This window comes from Eleginops maclovinus, chromosome 16 (assembly GCF_036324505.1).
Source record: "Eleginops maclovinus isolate JMC-PN-2008 ecotype Puerto Natales chromosome 16, JC_Emac_rtc_rv5, whole genome shotgun sequence".
Taxonomy (NCBI): domain Eukaryota; kingdom Metazoa; phylum Chordata; class Actinopteri; order Perciformes; family Eleginopidae; genus Eleginops; species Eleginops maclovinus.
The window spans coordinates 7,281,622-7,299,744 of record NC_086364.1 but is presented as its reverse complement, the minus strand read 5'-3'; the positions used below and the strand labels follow the sequence as shown (position 1 = coordinate 7,299,744).

Genomic DNA, 18,123 nt, shown 5'->3' with positions numbered 1-18,123 from the left:
TAGATTTTTCTTTGAACGGCCTTTGTTAGGTGGTTAAAATATGTTTTGATGCTGCCCTATTCACAGCAGTTTAGCATACACTGACTCTATGAATAAGTACCTTATACTACCCCGCTTAAAACCAACCTTACAAAAGCTAGGATGAAGAGGACATGATTTGACAGAATGGTGTTGCATTTGAAAACAACAGTTAAACCAATATCTATAGGTTTAATAAAAAAAAAACTAAAAAAACAATAGGTTTCCATGACCCTGAGCACCCAGTGTGTTTGTTCTTTTCATTGTTATTTAGTGCTACAAAGCCTCCTACAGAAAAGAAAGAAAGCCCTCATACAGTTTCTCATGGAGATATGCCTGTTTGAATTCCCCAACAGCTTGTTTGGATCAACTATGTATTGGTTACTAATAAAATATTTGGTTCCCTGCTGATTGTTCATAAAAAAACATATCCACTGGGTTTTGTGCTGTAGTCTGATGAGCCCTCTGTGAGTAGAGCGAAGTGACCCAGCGAGGGTTAACATGAGCAGCGCTGTGTTCCCTCCTCCTGACATTGACTGAGCGCTAAACACACACACACACACACACACACACACACACACACACACACACACACACACACACACACACACACTCACTCACGCACACACTTTCTCCACTGAGGCCAGCACAGCGCCAGAGAGGAGGGACTGTTTGCAGCTCTGAGAGCCAGCTGTCGTTCGCTCAGCGCTGGGTCTATTCTCCCCCTGACTCCCTCGTTCTCCGCTGGCCTCATCACTCCATGGGACTCCAGACCTGGCCGCCAAGCAAACCACCGCTGTCCTCCATGGCCTGCCTTGAAGTGGAGACCCCTTCCATCTGCAGGGGTAAATTTAAATCAGGTGCCTTTTTAACTTTTTCCCTTGTCTAACCCACACATGCATTTCATTGTTGTATTTGTTTGTTTCCCTATGCTAAACTTTTTCTAACGTTTACTAAAACTGGCAGTTGGAGGGGAGGTTGTAGTGACGTATAGACTCATCCCCAACAGGAAATGACAGTGCAAAGTAAAGCTCATCACAATGACTCATGCCATGCATCGTTCTTACAGGAGACTGTTGTGTTCTGATGGATCATGAATCAAAGTTTCTCTAGAAAAAAAGCGGTCACAGTCTGAGAGGGGGAACATGCAGTTTATACTGACTGTGTTTATACTGGCACTCCGTTGAACCACTATTATGGAGTTCTGTCACATTATATAAGCAACACCTGTAATGTTAGTACACACAATGAGCTTGATTCAGATGAAGTGCAATACAAACATATACTGCAGATCAAGATTCTTAACATGAGTTGCACATTTTTTATATTCTTTGCATTCATTAGCAGAAGAAATCTCCTTGATTAGTCCATTACTCTCTTTTTGTTTAGAGAACATGATACAGTTTTCTTTAAATGAGACCTAATATGACTGCTTCTCTGATGTAATATTTGATGAAAACTACAAAGGTTCATGAGTGTGTGATTAAATTGTTTTTGATTTGGCCTCAATTTCTAGATATCATAATATGGCACAAGTGTTATCTTTCCCAGTTTAAACGGTTGCATTACAGTAAAGTGACGTAATTGTCTGGACGAACCAGACGTCTCCAGCTCTTCTGTTATTTGCCTTTAGCCACTTATTCACTATATCAACATTACTGATGAATATTTATCAGGAACCTCATTGTGTAAATATTTTGCGAAAGCACCAATGGTCAACCCTATAATATTGCTGTGATATCAATATAAAGATATTTGATCTAAATATTGTAATATTTGATAATAACATTGCCGAGCCATACTTTTAGGATAGAGTAAGAAGATGTGTGACATGGCATAAGTTCATATAAATGTAAATGTTTCTCTGTCAGGGCCATCATGCAAGATTTTCAGGTTTATCCTTTTATTAAAACCAACACATAAATCATGACCAGACTAATATAACTTTTTGTTAAACAAACCCACAGCAGTTTCGCCAACACAGACTTGGAGGACATACCCACTCATGGGGAAGGACACTAATGCGTTTCTTATCACTTCCTTTTTGTTTAAGGACCTTTTGCTGAGGGAAAATAACAACTTACAAATCATTATAAATTCATTGAGTACCCATATCATTGTTTATTGCTGCAATTAACTTGCGAGATATATTTAAAATCATTATAATAAAGGTACATTTAACATTCTATGCTTAAAGAAGCAATATCATTCCCATTTTCAGGTCCATATTTTTGCCTCCACTAACATGTTTCCATGCTTTAATGTTCAAAAAGCTCTTTATTTTTATCATACTGCCTCACCTCTATTCACCCTCTGTCTGAAATCAACTATTTGAGATGTCCCGCCACTTAGCCTATCATGTACAATGTGTTAGAGCGTCACTATGTTACGGAAGTGAACACAGGAGTTTAATTGAGGCGTTGTAAGCAGGGGGGAGAAAGTCACTCTGGAGGGAACTTTGGGATTGTAGCCTTTGCAGACCATTTACATGCACAACAACCTTTATAACACACTACAGGAAAGGGAAAACCCCAAAGGCCCCCTTAAAGCTTTGCTCATATGTAATGTCACATTATTAGATGTTCTCTACTCGATTTCTATGCCCAAAAGAATTCCTGATAACTTTGTCTGTGATATCTAGAGAGAAACAGAAAAATAAACGTATTGGTGTGCAGGGCGTCGAGGGAGATACAGCAATAAACGGAACAAGCATCAATGTTTTCAAAGAGGCGCTGGATTATTTGCAGGATATAATCGTATTTGCATTATAAATAGTATCACACTATCAGTTATTTAGGTTAATTTGTGTTTTGACATACTGTTTACATGACCTCCAAATAATCACTATCGGAATAATTTGTTGTATTTTTTCAGGACAAGATAAGGTCTATTAATTATACTCGATTCATTTGCCTTACAGTAAATTAGTTGGGACGCCATCATAGGAAAATGTATCTGAATTAGCCACTGCACACTCAAATGACTTTTTTTGATCCATGTCATGTGTATTTGTGGTTTGCCTTGATCTTTGCTAAAATGGGATTGTGTTTAAAGTATTTGGTGTTTATAACAGTAAAGTCAACATAACCCAGTGTCAGTCTGTTTCTAAACCGTATTCATCTTAATCCGGGCGAGCAGTATCTGAAGCCACACCAAACTGTTTTTTTAAAACTTTATTTATACTGAAGAAAAAAAACAGAAAAGTCAAATAAAATCAGAGTTCTGATGGGAGACCTCCAGGGATGATTTGCTGAGAACAACTTCGTCTCAGATTAGAGATTACATCAGTAGACAACGATTTCAGCAGAACTCTCTCTCTCTCTCTCTCTCTCTCTCTCTCTCTCTCTCTCTCTCTCTCTCTCTCTCTCTCTCTCTCTCTCTCTCTCTGTTTCCCCTCTGTTTACGCTCTGCTGGTGAGCAGGAGAGCGAAGCCGGTTTGCATCGTGGAGAGGTTAGCCAGGGTTCACTTTGAACACAACATGACACAAACTGAGTAGGGACCCCTAGGCATGAGGTGTACCCCCATACTGGTGCTGAAATTAAACTCTTTATTCTCTTGGAAGGCAGCTTTTGATGCTATTGATATTCAGCAATATGTGCTCATAATTTTCTACCCTCTGGCGCTTTTTCCAAGTTGCAGTGGATATGAATAGTGAGACAAACTGATGGCAACTTTTTTTTTTACAATCTCCTGGTATGATCTGTCTCAGGCCGCCTGGGTCTGTAATAGGAAACACAGCAGGCGGGGCGGGCACACTGTGTTCTCTGCCCCAAAGTTGATGGGCTGCTGTGAGAGTGGTCTCGGCCTCCCACCCTTTGCCTCGGCACTTGTCACTCTGCGTTCCCTTGCCCACCAGTGGAAGCCAGTGAATGTCCCCTCGGCACTCCGCGTACAACCGTAGACCCCACCCCCTTAACAACCCCTATATTTCATGGTTCCCAGGCCTTGTTCTCACAGCTGCCCAGTTTATTTTTGCTAGAGTGAGTCACAGAGGCTTGTTCAGACGCAGCGCATTTCCCAGGAGAGTCGAAGCAGGTCTGTGTGTGTTTGTGTGTGAGTGGGAGTAGCTGTTTCCCCTGAGCTGTAGCAAAGCCGGGTTCACTTCACTACAGTGGTTACGATGAAAAGGCTCATGTACCTCAACCCGCCGCTTCATTCGTCGCCGTCACCCACCTTCCCCTTCACGATTTCTTTGCGTAAAGTGGTGTTATTCTGCTGAAATAACATGTCCACGCTCACTTGTTTATAAATGTTTAAACTGGGATGTTACTAAAGTTTATATTGACGGTGTGGGGCCTGCATGCAAGACTCTTATTTCTGCTGAAAGATAGTCAGTCTTTGATGTGCCTCTGGTCCTTGCTTATCCACCCAAAGCAAGATTACATTTTCTAAACAATTTAACAAATACACATGACTCACTTGGCCTTTTTGCTGCCGTTATGACCACCGTCATCTTGGTTCATTACTGCGACTGCAGCTTTAACATGAATCCCTCTCTTATCTGTGTGTATTCTGTTCTTTAGATACTTTGTTTGACTTCTCTGTGTATTTGCATCTCACAAAGAGATATTGATGCTCATAGGGAAGGCTTTTACCCTATCACATTGCACTGTCCTAAAGTAACTGTAGTAAAACTTGTGGGATTAACATTAGTTGAAACCATACAGGAAGTGGATTGAATGTCTGTGGTGGTGAAAATGGTTTGCTGTCCGGCCTTTGGGGTGGTTTATTGATTGAGAAATAATAAGCATTTTGTTTTATTTGAAGTCTGGCAGATTTCACAGTTTATGGCAGAGATGGTTGTTAGTGCTCAGCGGACTCGGCTCTGAATGGTAAAAGTTCAACTGTGACCTCTGTGTCTCTGCAGTCCTCCAGCTCTGTCTGCAGCAGAGGAGAACTCGGGAGCAGCTTGTGGAGCAGGGCATCATGCCGCGTGAGTTATCACATCACACACTAACAAAAGATTCATCAATAAATAAGTACAGTCAGCAAGAAAGTTACCAATATGTCCAAAATCTAGAATGTCTTTCTCGCTCATTACAATTCTAAACCTTTTTTGCGTCTGAATCAAGAAAACTTCTCTATTGCTTTTGGAGGACATATTTGTAGTTCCATTAAAAGTGTTTGACAAAGGCGAGCCCCATTTAAACGTCATAATGTCATTTGTGATTATGCACTACAAAGTGTATTAACCACACCTGCTTTGGTTGTCTTTAAGGCAGTGGTTTAGAGTAGCATTTGTGCTTTAAGACAGCTGTACTTTGTCCTTCTCCATTTCACTTTCTAACTTCAGTTACTTTAAATATTTGGATAAAGTCCTCTAAATATACAGACAGATAACAGATAATTAAACATGTGTTTTTGTTTGGTAAGATTACCTTTATTATTCCCTTGGTGTAATGCACAAACTGCCCAGCACTTTGTGTAAAAGTCCTTATTTATCAGCTGAACATTAAAGTGATAAAATCATCAATGCATAAATCCTAAAAAAAAATGCAATGGGCCAGCAAAATGAGGACTCTTTTTGTAATTAAAATAGATGTTGATGCTAATACTTTTGTACTCTTACTTGGTTTGACTTATCACAGAGTATGTATAGATCATACTTAAAACGCACTACAATTATGTATAAATACTCTGTGATAAATCAAACCGCTTTATTTGGGAAGTTTGGGATTTTAAACATAATTGTACATGTGGCATAAAAACACTGTGTATGTCTGCATATAAATCAGTTGTTTAATTTAGACAGTGTCAAAGTGTATTGTCTCACTCAGACTGTTATTGATGGTCGTGTAATTGTAATCCTGTAAACATAGCCAATGATGGAACATATTTTCCGCTTGTTAGTCTAAAGTTCAAATGTTGGAAACTTGGCTGTAAAAATGACTGAAATTGGTTTCAATATGCTTTTATAGTTCTGAGAAGGAATTATCTACTCTTGTTGTTGTTGCAAATACAATTTACTTGAGCTCATCTATGAAGTGTGTTAATACTTCCATGTTGACTATCGTGCTAACTTTCAGCTAGATTCTGACTCCTGTTGTATATTATAATTGTTTAAACGTGTCAAGTAATTATGGAACTTATTTGTATTCATAGGGTATACCTTTCCTTTATGTTTGTCCTACTATATCAACAAAATACAAATTGGAACCTTGTTGAAACCTGCAGAAAGCTTGGAAAATAATTTTAAAATGTACCACAAATAAGCCATCAAGCAACAAGCCAGTGCCATAACAGATTAAAGGCGCTCCTGCTTTACACCCTCCATCCTTTGATGAGACTGAAGTGGAGCAGACCCAGTTCTCGGTGCTAATCAGCTGAATAAGTGACAGAATCATGCTGAAAGCTGGAAAGGTAAAAAAGAAAATATGACAAAGCTCTTTCTCTTCGTCCTGTTTTCCGTTGAGAAGCTTCCTGCAATCTCTGGCTCAGCACGGCCCCATGACTCAGCGACTGAGCCCGCAGTGGAGGTCAGGGGCCCGGCCAAGCGTGGCCCGCTCACAGACCTACGGCCATCCTCCACTAAAGCACTCTGCTGCTCCCACTTATAGGCTTATGCTAGGTATGCACTGAGGTTTAGGTGACGAGCAGGAATGTTTTGCTTTCCTCTCTGACACACTCCTAAGAGCACCCCCCTTCTCCCACTCCAGCCAGTGTGTCCTTAAACCAAATAGTACTGGTGATAGCAGAGGTGACTACTCAGAGACAGACCTCGCTTAAAACCGGACGAGTTTATTCTGCGAGATCAAACAGTCACTCTCTGCTTGATTCAGTAAAGCTGGTACTTCCTGTTTGACTCCCATGAGCTCCTGCTTATTAATATCACACTCGTACAGAATGTCATGAAATGATGATCTTGAATATGAATAGCGGGATGGGCTTTCATTTTTCAAGGAATTGCTGACAACTTATTAGAGATGCTGAAATGATGCTTATGTGCACTTCATAGTGATTTGTGTATGACACACATGTTATATAGCACGCCAATGATACATAGGGATGTCTTTGTATAAAACAAACGTATATATGTACATTATATAGTAACTGCCCTGCCTTTTGTATTCCAGGCAAAACTGTCCTTCAGTTCTCTGTGTATTATAGCTGGGTATTAGCTCTCTTTACCTTTAAGGTACCGACCAAAATAACCAAAGTTGAATCTTCCAGACACAAACAATACCTGCATTCGATCCTTTCTGTACCCAGATCCAGAGAAGTACTTTTTTCTCGCAACCAACCACTGCAAACTTATTTTTATTTAAAGCAACGTTTGATTGGTCAACTACCGTAAGCAGCTTCAACCCATACTGTCTCTGTTTCTGTAGTGAAATAGTGAACGCAATGAATAAAGACTAATCATTTTACAATAATTTAGATGGGGTCTTGGTGGCATTTTACACAAGTCACATGATGGGTAATAAATGAGGGAGTAAAAAAAGTATCAAATGAAGTACGGGTACTGTGTTATTTGAAACAATACCAGCCCTTTTGAGTGAAACGTTTCTGTTGTGCAACTATTTGCTGCTGGATGTCATTGATTTAAGTGTAAATGTCAAATGTCATTACAGTATATATACATCTAGCAGTGTTTATTCTCTGCAGGGATGTAGCCTTGTGTACTGTGAAGGACTAACTTTGGTTATTTCAAAATGCTTCCATTTATCCATTACAAAGAGTAAATACAGTAGAAATATTCTCTCACAATATTCCACAGTATGTTGTTACATTAAACCCCTTCTGTTGATTTGTAGTTCAATTATCAATCATTGGTTTGCTGTTTAAAATTCATAAATGCAAAGAAAATGGCCTTTTGGAATAAAAATGGGTCTCAAATCCATAATCTATAATGTTATTATTTGTCCTTTCCACAGCCCTGAAAACACCTGCTGCCTTTCATGAGCAGATTCGCAGCCTGGAAAGAGCTAGGGTAAGAGAAGTCAAACTGAAGCTGCTGATCATATTGATCTAAATCTAGATGATAACCCAAAAATATATGTTATTTCTTCTATTTGTTTTACAGACTGGGAGTTTCCTAAAGCACAAGCTGTGCAGGAGACCTGAGCGCTCCGAGCTGGTCCGTATGCACATCCTACAAGGTAATCTTCCACTGTGAGCTCTAAATGGCTTCTAGATAACAGAGATGAATAAGGTGCTCATTCATCCAATGGCATATAATGGCTGTTTGAATTTGTTTTACAAAGTTAAAACCAGATAAATGCCTTTGAAGTTAACATAGAAGTTAGTCAGGTCTGCAGTGAGACTCTGACAAAGCGGTTAAATGAAGACTTAACCCCAAAATAATTATTTGTATATCAACTATTCACCCTGTGTCGCCTTGAAAAGAACACTTTTTTATATATATATTAATGAAGGATCAAACAGAGACATTTTTGACTGAATCCCTGAAAAATATACGTAAACATTGGTTTACAAACCCTCCCAAAACTACCCCACTAAAATCCAGGACTCATTCAATCAGTCATATGATCTACTTTGCAAACACATGTTATTCATGACTATTTAAAACTTTTTTGAAATAAACAGTCGTAGTGAGCTTATGACTGAATAAATACAACTTGTACTGAGTTGTGTATGAGTTTGCAAACAGAGGGTTTTATTGCATTTATGGCCATATGCTCAGTAAGAAACGGTTTTCCCTGTACATAAGATTTTTCCTTTGCTTTCCAATCCTAAAAGTAGTAGGACATCGTCTGTAAGAGTGTCTGTGTGGTATAATTCAGCTAAGAACTCAAGATATTGAAATACTCATGGTCATTTTGGGTGAAGTATACCTTTAAAAGCCTAACTGATGCTAGTCGTATCACAGCTAATGATTCTCTGTGTGTTCACCAGAGACGCAGGCTGAAGCCTCCCTGCAGGCCACACAGATGAAGCTGAAGAGGGCAAGGCTGGAGGATGATCTCAACGAAAAGCTCGCCCAGCGGCCAGGAGCCATGGAGCTGGTGGAGAAGAACATCCTGCCTGTGGACTCCGGTGTGGAAGAAGACAGCGATGGTAGATACTCATCAACACTGTTACATCCTCACGGTCAGCAGACCTGAGCCGTCCAGAATGTGTTGCAGCCCTCTTTGGTGCCAAGAGAGTTAGCCAGCATTGCAGGCACATGTTTTAGACGTTACTGGTGTTATTACACATGCTTGACAGATTAACATCAGATTTTTAACAAACATTCATTGAGCCCACTGGATGAAGCCAACTGACTTGGTGGAACCGTGGCTTTTCCTCTAGAACCACCGTGAAGCTGGCATCTTTGGTTATTAGTGAAGATATCCCAAAAACGCTTGGATGGATTGCCATGAAATTGGGCCCAGATGTTTACTTCACTCTTAGGAAGAATCGTAAACACTTTGATCATGTGCTGGATTTTCATGTAGTACCATCATCAGGGCAAAATATCAAGTAGCTTCACTATATATTAAGTACTAATCATCAAATGTAAGCATGAATATGCGCTAAGTACAATTGTGGAACTTGGCAAATATTTGACATTCCCAGCATCAACAGATGTCTACGTTAGCTTCTTCAGCTCTTCTGTGTTGTCATGTGTTTATTCAAATGATGGCTTCTTTAAAAATGTAGTCACTCATAACTCAAGTTTCTTTTATGGAAGAAGAACACATTTCCTTATAGCAATTGGAATTTAAGTGGGGTGCCAGAACCCACAATCCAATGAGTTTCCTTTAACTTATTTAGTTAAGCTGTGGTTGCTAATGTTAATTGTTTGATTCCTGCCCCACAGGTGAGGTAACCAGCTCTAAGCCAACAGACATTTACAACTTTGATGAGGACAGCAGCGATGCCTTATCACCACCAAAGCCTGCCAGCCAAAAATCTCCCAACTCCACGTTCACCTCCCCGAAGGAGTCTGGAGGGACTGAGGCCACTTCCCCTTCCTCCAACTTAAACTCTCCCATACAGGTACAATAACACAAATAACACTTACATTTTATAAATTGCAAACAACTTTTAAAATAAAGGGAAGAAGCTTCTCATGTTTTAAAGAGGCCCTTTTATTATTTATATCGTTATAGTGTGTGATATAGATTTTTGTGCATGTAAATGGTCTGCAAAGGATTTAATCACAGAGTTTCCATCAGAGGGAGTTTCTCTCCCACACACACTGCCTGAAACACCTCCATTGAACACTTATGTTTACTTCCGTGAAACACACACATTTATTGGCTAGCATCCAACACATTGTGCGTGGTAGGATAAGGGCCGTTACTGTAAGCACTTGACCAATCACAACAGAGCCGACTACCTAACAGATCAGAGCAGACTGGGCTATGGTTTCAGACAGAGAGTGAAAAGAGCTGCAGGCAGTATGAGGAAAATATGAAAATGTGTAAAATAGAGCTGCTTTAAAGATGGCTGGAGAGTGGTAGTATTTTTTTAGTTGCTAGAAAACAATTTGAGACTACAAGCGACTTTTACTGCTTTCGTGACTTTAACTCTATTTTTGTTAATATAATTTAGTGGTATAGGAGTACCTCTACATCATGCTGATAAGATCTTAATCTGGTTATGGTCTGTACTTAGTTTTGGAAGTAAGTGAAAAAAAAAAAATCAACTTCTTTTAAATATAATTTCTCTTTATGAGTACATATATGTATGTAAAACCAAGCCTTCAATGTGTTTCCCAAATGAACTAGACTAATGACATACCAGTCCAGGATGAAGAGTCAATTTAGGATTGTTTTTGAATTCTCTACATGTGTTGTATTGATTTGTTCTTTGGTCAAATTATTTTCTTTTTTCTTTGTTGATCCTGCCCCAATATAAGACAGAACCACTAAATATAGTCTACAGAAAAAATGATATTCAGAAAAAAGTCTCCTCCTAGTTTCTTTTAAAAGGCTGACATGCTGCTCACTGCCAAAGTCTGCCTGTTAAAATGTAAACATAGGCTATTCCAGTCTGCGAGCCTTTAATTGTTTTGTCTAATGTTATGTCAAAAGAAATCAGACTCAATGAGCAGCATTAAAAACAACATCTTCTTGCTGATGGTTTTTTTATGCAATTCATACAGAGGCATTACTATTAATCAAGCAAGGTAAAAACTCCTTTTATACATACATACTTCTTACTGTATGTAACAGACACCTTATAATAAACGCGTAGACACATTTTCTTCTCGTGCTTTTACGTGTTTATCAACCTGTGTCTTGTTATATCATTCCAGTTGAGGTGCTCTTTCTTCTTGCTCAGGATGATGACTAACAGGCGTAGCGGCTTCACTGTTCTTACTGAGCGGATCATGTGGTTTCTCTCTGTCTCTGCTGTTCTTAGCTCTCCCCACCGCCTAACACACAGTGCACATCAAACGCAGTCAGCCTTGTCTCCACGGGCGAGCGACAAAACCACCAACAAGTCTCTGCACCTCAGCCAATCACCACTTCCTTCCCAAATATCACCCCGGGGCCACTTCTTGTAAAGGTGAGCTCAGTTTACCAAAAAGGAGAAGTATTCCTTTTATTCAGGATGAGTTTATTCAAGCCATAAATTGCAGAGAGTCTTTTCATATTTACAATCAGCTGACATGAAATTGACCTCAGGCACAGAGCTCAATTTCATTTATTGCCTGTTTTTGTTTTGTTTTTTGTTTCCTTTGGAAATGTGAAAAGTGTTGACGGAAGACAAAGAGTCTGTGTTTTGTCATTTTTAAAAGTGATATCAGTTTTTGAGTGAACTGAAAGTAAGCATACAGCCAAGTTAAACGCAGTTCAAAGAACAACAGGGTCATTTAACATATCCTTAGGCTGGAGTCTTTGCCAGCCTCACTTTGTCTTTGATTTCAGGACGGACTGGCCTGCATCATTCAGGCTGTGTATAATGTAAGCCAAAAATCAAAGGATGGGAGTGAAGCAGTACGTTTATTGCATTTATCATAATCCGGTTATCCTCTGAGCATAGGGTGAACTCTGCCTCCCTTGGAATACCGAGGAGGAATGAGTTTGACAAATTAGAGGCCGCTTGCTTGCTCAACCCAGCTTGAGTTTCTGGTTTCATAGCAAGAACCTGCTGCTCCTGTGCCAAGCCATTTTCATGTGTATCCTGTAACTGCAGGTGGTACAACAATAAAGGTCACATTTCCACTACCCACTTCCTCATCCTGCAGTTCTCATCGAGTGTCGGAACAATGTTCTACCTTAATGCTTCAAACTATAAAAGTCAGGTATCAGTTCCAAGTCTTGCAATGTTGGAACTGGCAATGCTTACTCTGTTACCTGATAAACTGGACTGAGATCAGTTCCAGGAATCAAATATCCTCCAGATGGTCGTCTATGCTTTAACATGTCTCTTTCTTTCTGTGTTGTGTTCTGCAGCAAAGCTTAACCAAGCTACCCGGGGATAAAAGCCGCAGCAAGAAGAGCAAAGAGCCCAAACCACGGGTGAAAAAGCTCAAGTACCATCAGTACATCCCCCCGGACCAGAAGCAGGAGCTCAGTGAAGTTCTGATGGACTCGACTTACGCCCGTCTGTTGGAGCAGCAGCAGCAGTTCCTGCAGCTTCAGATCTTAAACCAGCAGCAGCAGTACAGCTACCAGGCCGTGCTGCCCGCCACTCTCAAGTACGGCTCCATGTTTCCACACTCACAAAGATAACCGTTATGTGTATCAGCTCTGTTGTGAAGATGACTAGTTTCCCTGTTAAAAATGTGATAAGTAGGCCTAATGTAACTATTAATATCTGGATCAAAGATATGTATTACAACTTCTATACTTTGATTTCATTTTAAATATATATATACATATATAAATAGCTCCAAAATAAAGCTGAAAACTCCTTTAAAAAAAGCAGCAGTATGACAACTGATTACTGTCTGTTTTATTAAAATATTATTTAGAGAGCAACATAGTGAATTTTATTTTATACTTTATATCTTTATATCATTTCTAAAAATGATATATTTGAATGTAACCCCTTTTGTAATTTTAAACTTTAACTGTAAATTTAAATTTAAAATAATAAAGCAATTATAATATTTCTGACAACACTTACATTCATGTATAATTTAATAACATGAAACTAGTTTCTTCCAAACACTGTAAAAGGTTGCTTCCTTGTAGACCATTTTCATTTCTTTTATTCTCATAACACTTCATTAAAACACCTGGTTTTACATAAACAAATAACTGTTTATCAACAGCTGCTGTTTGTCTCATATATTCTACTTTTCCTGCTGACGGCTCCTCACCTAGAAGCTGTTGATTGTGAGAAATAGATAATAGTTTAGATTCCATCCCTGATCTTTACTCCCTTTTTTCCCGTCTTAAAACAACAGACCAACTACTGAGGTACAAAGCAGCTGCTGCAATGTTGCTCTGAGAGGAAGCGCTGCATCTCCCCCTGTGCACCCCCGACACACTCAGACCAACCGCAGGCCGGATCACTTACCAACTAACCTGGACGAGATGAAGGTGACACGTTGCTGCCTGCACTCAGTCGAACAATAATACTCATGCATGCTGCAGAGGAGCTAGATTTTAAGGAGGTATTTTACTGTAATCTGTTATCTCTACAGGTCGCTGAGCTGAAAATGGAACTAAAACTCAGATCTCTGCCTGTTTCTGGGACCAAGACAGATCTAATAGAGAGGCTTAAGATGTATCAGGAGAACTGTAACACCCAGACTGCCACTGAGACCACAGCCTCGCAGTCTGAAAACATAAAGTTAACCCCGCCTGTGTCCCCTATAGCCTCCAAGGTGTCCAGTCTGGGCATAGAGGACAGCCCGACCAGGCTCCCTGATGCTCAGTCTGCAGCTCCCTGTGTGAACTCACCACACCGAGCTCTACAGGAGAGCCCCTCAGAGAAAAGGGCCTTTGTGAAGGACACTGAGAAGGACAAACGTCTCCACGAGAAGCAGCGCCAGATCGAGGAGCTGATGCGGAAGCTGGAGCAGGAGCAGAGATTGGTGGAGAAGCTGAAGATGCAGCTGGAGGTGGAGAAGAGGAGTCAGCAGGGAGATTCTCCTCCTCAGCTCAGCCCTCTTGCTCCCTTCAGGGTCAAAGAGGAAAACTTGTCAAACTGCTCAGCGTCTTGTGGTTCTCCTGACCTTCCAGTGTTGGTCAAACAAGAGGAGGCGGCTTCTCAGAATCAATTCATCAACCAGACAATGCAGCAGCCCGAAAGCGTGCAGCGAGTTCAGGCCGGAGCTCAGATCCTCCTGGCTTCATCCCATCCTCCCTCGGCAGTTAGTATCCAGCTCCCTCCCAGCAGCATTAAATTACACACTACTGTTAGTAGCGCGGCCCCAGGCCTCATCCAGACATCTGGACAGGTGCCACAGAAAATAGAGGCCTCAGCAGCGCCTCAACAGCGCTGCAGCACTCAGACTCAGCCGTCCACAAAGGTAAGAAAACACGCTGGTGCTCGCACAGCCTCGGCCCGTCTGTGTTTTACTCGTCACTATCAGCTGTGATTTTAAGCTAGATTTGGACTTCTTGAAAATGTGTGAGTTGTATCTTATCATCCATATGTGTGTGTGCACCTGAAATCATAAAGTGTGCTTTCCATGCAGTTAATTCAAGTTAGGTTGCACGTCATACATCTGCTGCAGTGTTTATGATGGCTCCGGCTAATCACACATCAGAGGGTTTTTTTTTTAACTTTATTGGCGTTCTTTCATGGGTAATGCATCTTTTTTTGCCACAATAATAACTCTGCCTTATTCACATCAAAACAAGGCTTCTGGAAACTGGAGCAGGTGCTGAGTGTTGGCTGACAGTAGTACCCTCTGTCGTCCCTCTGCTCTGAGCCTACTAGCAGCCAGGATTAGCAACAGTAAACACAACTGAACGCTAGCTGAGGATATCAGTCATACTGCTGTCAGTAGTGGGGGGGAGATGGTGATGCTTTAACTGATGAGGCTAAGGAAAGTATACATGATACATTGCTAAAAAGCTGGAAGTGATGAGCAATCTTCATTTAGGTTGCCCGTCATTTTGTCCCTCAAAAGCAGCTTGGTTGGGACAACAGAAGTGAGTGTTGGTCCCACAAAGATTATGGGGGTTGAATTTTTCCAAAAACTGCACAGCTCCTTCACTTTTAATACAGATATACATATTCTTTTTTGCATTAATGTGTCATATACCTATTATATATAAAAATGGAATCACTCCTTTTTTGTATATTCATATTTTTTATTACAAACTTCTTTAATTCAAAATGTTTTTTAGGATATTGCTGTCACAGGGTGGGTCAGGAAGAGGGCCCAAATGCAGTACAAAAACAAGGGAGGCGGATATAGGAATATAAACAAAAAGTGAGCTTTTATAACATTTCAAGCTGGTACAAAACAAACACAAAAACCAAGGATATCCAGAACATAATATCAGGAACCGAACGTCAGGAAGAACGACAATGAACTCACAAAGAACACAAGGGAAAGCAAGACTAAACACACACAAGGGTAATCACAAGACAAGACACAGCTGGGGAGGGGGGGTTAAACACAGGGGCAGCAGGTGAACACAATAAGACAATCAGGCACAGGAGGGAAAACACAGGAAGTGAGAAACCAGGAGAAAATGAATGTCTAAATAAAACAGGAAACACATTTGAAATTGCTCTGATTTAAAATTGTAATTCCTCTTGGGTTTATGTGTGCACCATCATACATCAAAGCAATTTCTTTATGTGAAAACCTACTGGGCAATAAACTGAATTCTGATTCTGAATCTGATGCAATGCATTGGATAATGTTTTCATGCCGACCTGTCTCAATGTCTCCTGTCTGTGCAGACGTGGATGATGGGTAGTGCAGCACAAAGCTTACTCGATACATTCCCAGCGAGTGGATGTCCTGTGGGAGCCTCCTCGAGCCTAGCTGGTGCTAAAGATGCTACTAATAAGGTACTTTTTCTTTTTATCTGAAAGACATTATAACTACTGTTTAGAATAAAACAGAGTCCTGATTTATGTACGTATTGATACAGTGGCAAGTGCACTGGAATCATGTTTTGAGTCCGATAACTTTTTATTTGGACTGAGCCTCTGTGGTGTTCTCTTTTTAACAGTCTCCCTGCACCAGCCAGCCAACGCTGATCATTCCAAACCATGTGTCGAAGTGTAAAGACCCGCCCCGCTACGAGGATGCCGTAAAACAGACACGCAGCATGCTAACAGCTGTTCAGGTGAGAAATATTCAATAGGAATGTGTAATTGCTTCCTTAGCTGGATCAGTTCCTTCCTGTGTGGTCTCCTAGGCACATGATTCTGCAGTTAATACTGTGGGTTTAGTTTATTGTGTTTCTACATTTCACAATTTTAGATGAATAAGCTGAATTGAGTAGTAGGGTAACATACTAAATAAAGAATCACTGTATTGCTGCTGGCTTAAACAAGGCTCACTTAGAAAATCCTTGTTATCTTAATGGGACTTGTCAGGTTAAATGAAGGCTTCATTATATTAAATCAATAAAACGTTTAATACACTTAATAATTTACATTGTTTCTATAGCAACTCCAGGATTAACTGGTCTTGTTATTCCTCTGCAGGGTCCCACAGCAGCCAGCCAGCAGATGGATGACTTGTTCGATGTGTTAATCGAGAGTGGTGGTGAGAAAATTACAACCTTTGTTTTTAGGGTGGACCGGATCATAAAGTTCTTGTGATTTTTGGATTCACCTTGACCCTTTGTGTCCTTGTTCCCAGAGATCTCCCCCTTCATCAGACAGGATCCTCCCTGCCTGGGCAAGCCTCTCCCTGTGACAGCCAGTGTCACCACCCTTCCCATCAACACAGCTTTATCCCGCCCTCTCCCTGTGGTCCAGGTAGCCCAGCTTCCTGCAGCGCAGCTCAACCCCTCGGCTAGCTTGGCGGCCTTGACCTCCAAGCCCCTGCTGACTGCTCACACAGAGCCCCAAACACTGACACTGCTGGAGGAGCTGCACTCCCCCGTGGTCAGCATGGAGGTGGACTCCCCCTCTGCTTTGCACTTGCACAGCACCAACATGGACAATATGGATTGGCTGGACCTCACCCTGTCCGTCCCAACAGGGGGGGTCAACCCTCTGGACATGTCAGCGCCAGTGGGCGTCTTCTCCTCCGACTTCCTGGATTCGCATGAACTGCACTTAAACTGGGAGTGACAAAGGAGATTTCACGCACCTATCAGACAATTTTTTTATGCAAGGGAGGATGTTTCCAGGTTGGAGAAATAAGTGCTTTTGGAGGTCGGGGCAGCTCTGTTTCTGCTATCTGCCCCATAATAATCAGCTGAGTAATAATCGAATATGTGCTGCATCAGTTAAGCGATCCTGCATTGATCTCCTTTTGAGGCCCTTTGATTGTAATCGGAGACTGACCTTAAGTGGGACTGGTACTGGCAGATTAAGATGAAGGAAGGAGCTTTTCAAATGTCAATCTTAAATAATTCCACTTCTCTCATGTTATTACTTTCCCTTCGTCCTCTGGTCGTAATGAATGTACAGCTTTAAATAGAATTTTGTAATAACTGAAAGAGCAGGAGATATGTCCTAATGCTGGTAAAAGAACTATAGCGCAAGCACTGCATGTAGCTGGGGGGTGTTGTTCACTCCACCCTGTCTTGGAATTCATTTCACTATCAAAACAGATTGTACACACACACCTTCTCAATGTGCCCCCTGTGTATGTGTTGAATGTGAAGCATAAATCAGATGTTTATATGAGGGTGTGATGTGATAATGATATGATATGAACCTGCTGAGGTAACACAGTGTCAGATGAGCCTGACCAACCAAGGACTTACTGCGAAATACTCCATTTCTCAACCAGTTCTGACAAGAAATGTGCAAATCAGCCAAATCCTGCACAGGCTTTGTAAAACCAATAGTCCCAGGGCACAGGATTTGCCAAGTACTGGTAAAATATGCAAGTGCCTATAGCAGATTTGCATTAACTGGTCAAATATTGTTTGAAATCTGAAATTTTGCTTACCTTTTTGCTTCTTGACAAAAAAAGTTATTTTTGTACCCTGCCTATTATTTTAAAAAGCAAAAAACAGTTGAGGGAACCTCATGAGAAAGCTCATCTACTGTGCTATTTATAAAAATGATCATCCATTGAAGATGCGTTAAAATGATACCATACA

General features: G+C 40.8%; 1 protein-coding gene across 5 annotated transcripts; it reads left to right on the top strand.

Annotated features, from left to right (window-relative positions):
• The first annotated feature begins 641 nt into the window (after window positions 1-641).
• On the top strand, window positions 642-18,114 carry mrtfbb (myocardin related transcription factor Bb). Of its 5 annotated transcripts, none has more exons than XM_063903910.1 (14): window positions 642-863; window positions 4,887-4,952; window positions 7,894-7,949; window positions 8,043-8,118; window positions 8,876-9,037; window positions 9,783-9,961; window positions 11,333-11,479; window positions 12,370-12,614; window positions 13,329-13,464; window positions 13,569-14,399; window positions 15,791-15,901; window positions 16,066-16,182; window positions 16,547-16,607; window positions 16,704-18,114. In XM_063903910.1, the coding sequence occupies exons 1-14, from the start codon at window positions 779-781 to the stop codon at window positions 17,138-17,140; spliced, it is 2,709 nt and encodes a 902-aa protein (XP_063759980.1). In that variant the 5' UTR covers window positions 642-778; the 3' UTR covers window positions 17,141-18,114. The 5 variants fall into 5 exon arrangements, with proteins under 5 accessions (XP_063759980.1, XP_063759979.1, XP_063759982.1 ...); XM_063903909.1 differs by having other exon boundaries at window positions 642-878; XM_063903913.1 differs by having other exon boundaries at window positions 729-863; window positions 4,787-4,952.
• The last annotated feature ends 9 nt before the right edge of the window (window positions 18,115-18,123 follow it).

What these genes read in the sequence shown, in the direction of transcription:
- mrtfbb (XM_063903909.1), top strand. Translation starts at nt 779, where the DNA reads ATGGGACTCCAGACCTGGCCGCCAAGCAAACCACCGCTGTCCTCCATG. An exon ending in GCATGCTAACAGCTGTTCAG is followed by an intron (nt 16,183 to 16,546) that starts GTGAGAAATATT and finishes ATTCCTCTGCAG; the next exon opens with GGTCCCACAGCAGCCAGCCA. An exon ending in TGTGTTAATCGAGAGTGGTG is followed by an intron (nt 16,608 to 16,703) that starts GTGAGAAAATTA and finishes CCTTGTTCCCAG; the next exon opens with AGATCTCCCCCTTCATCAGA.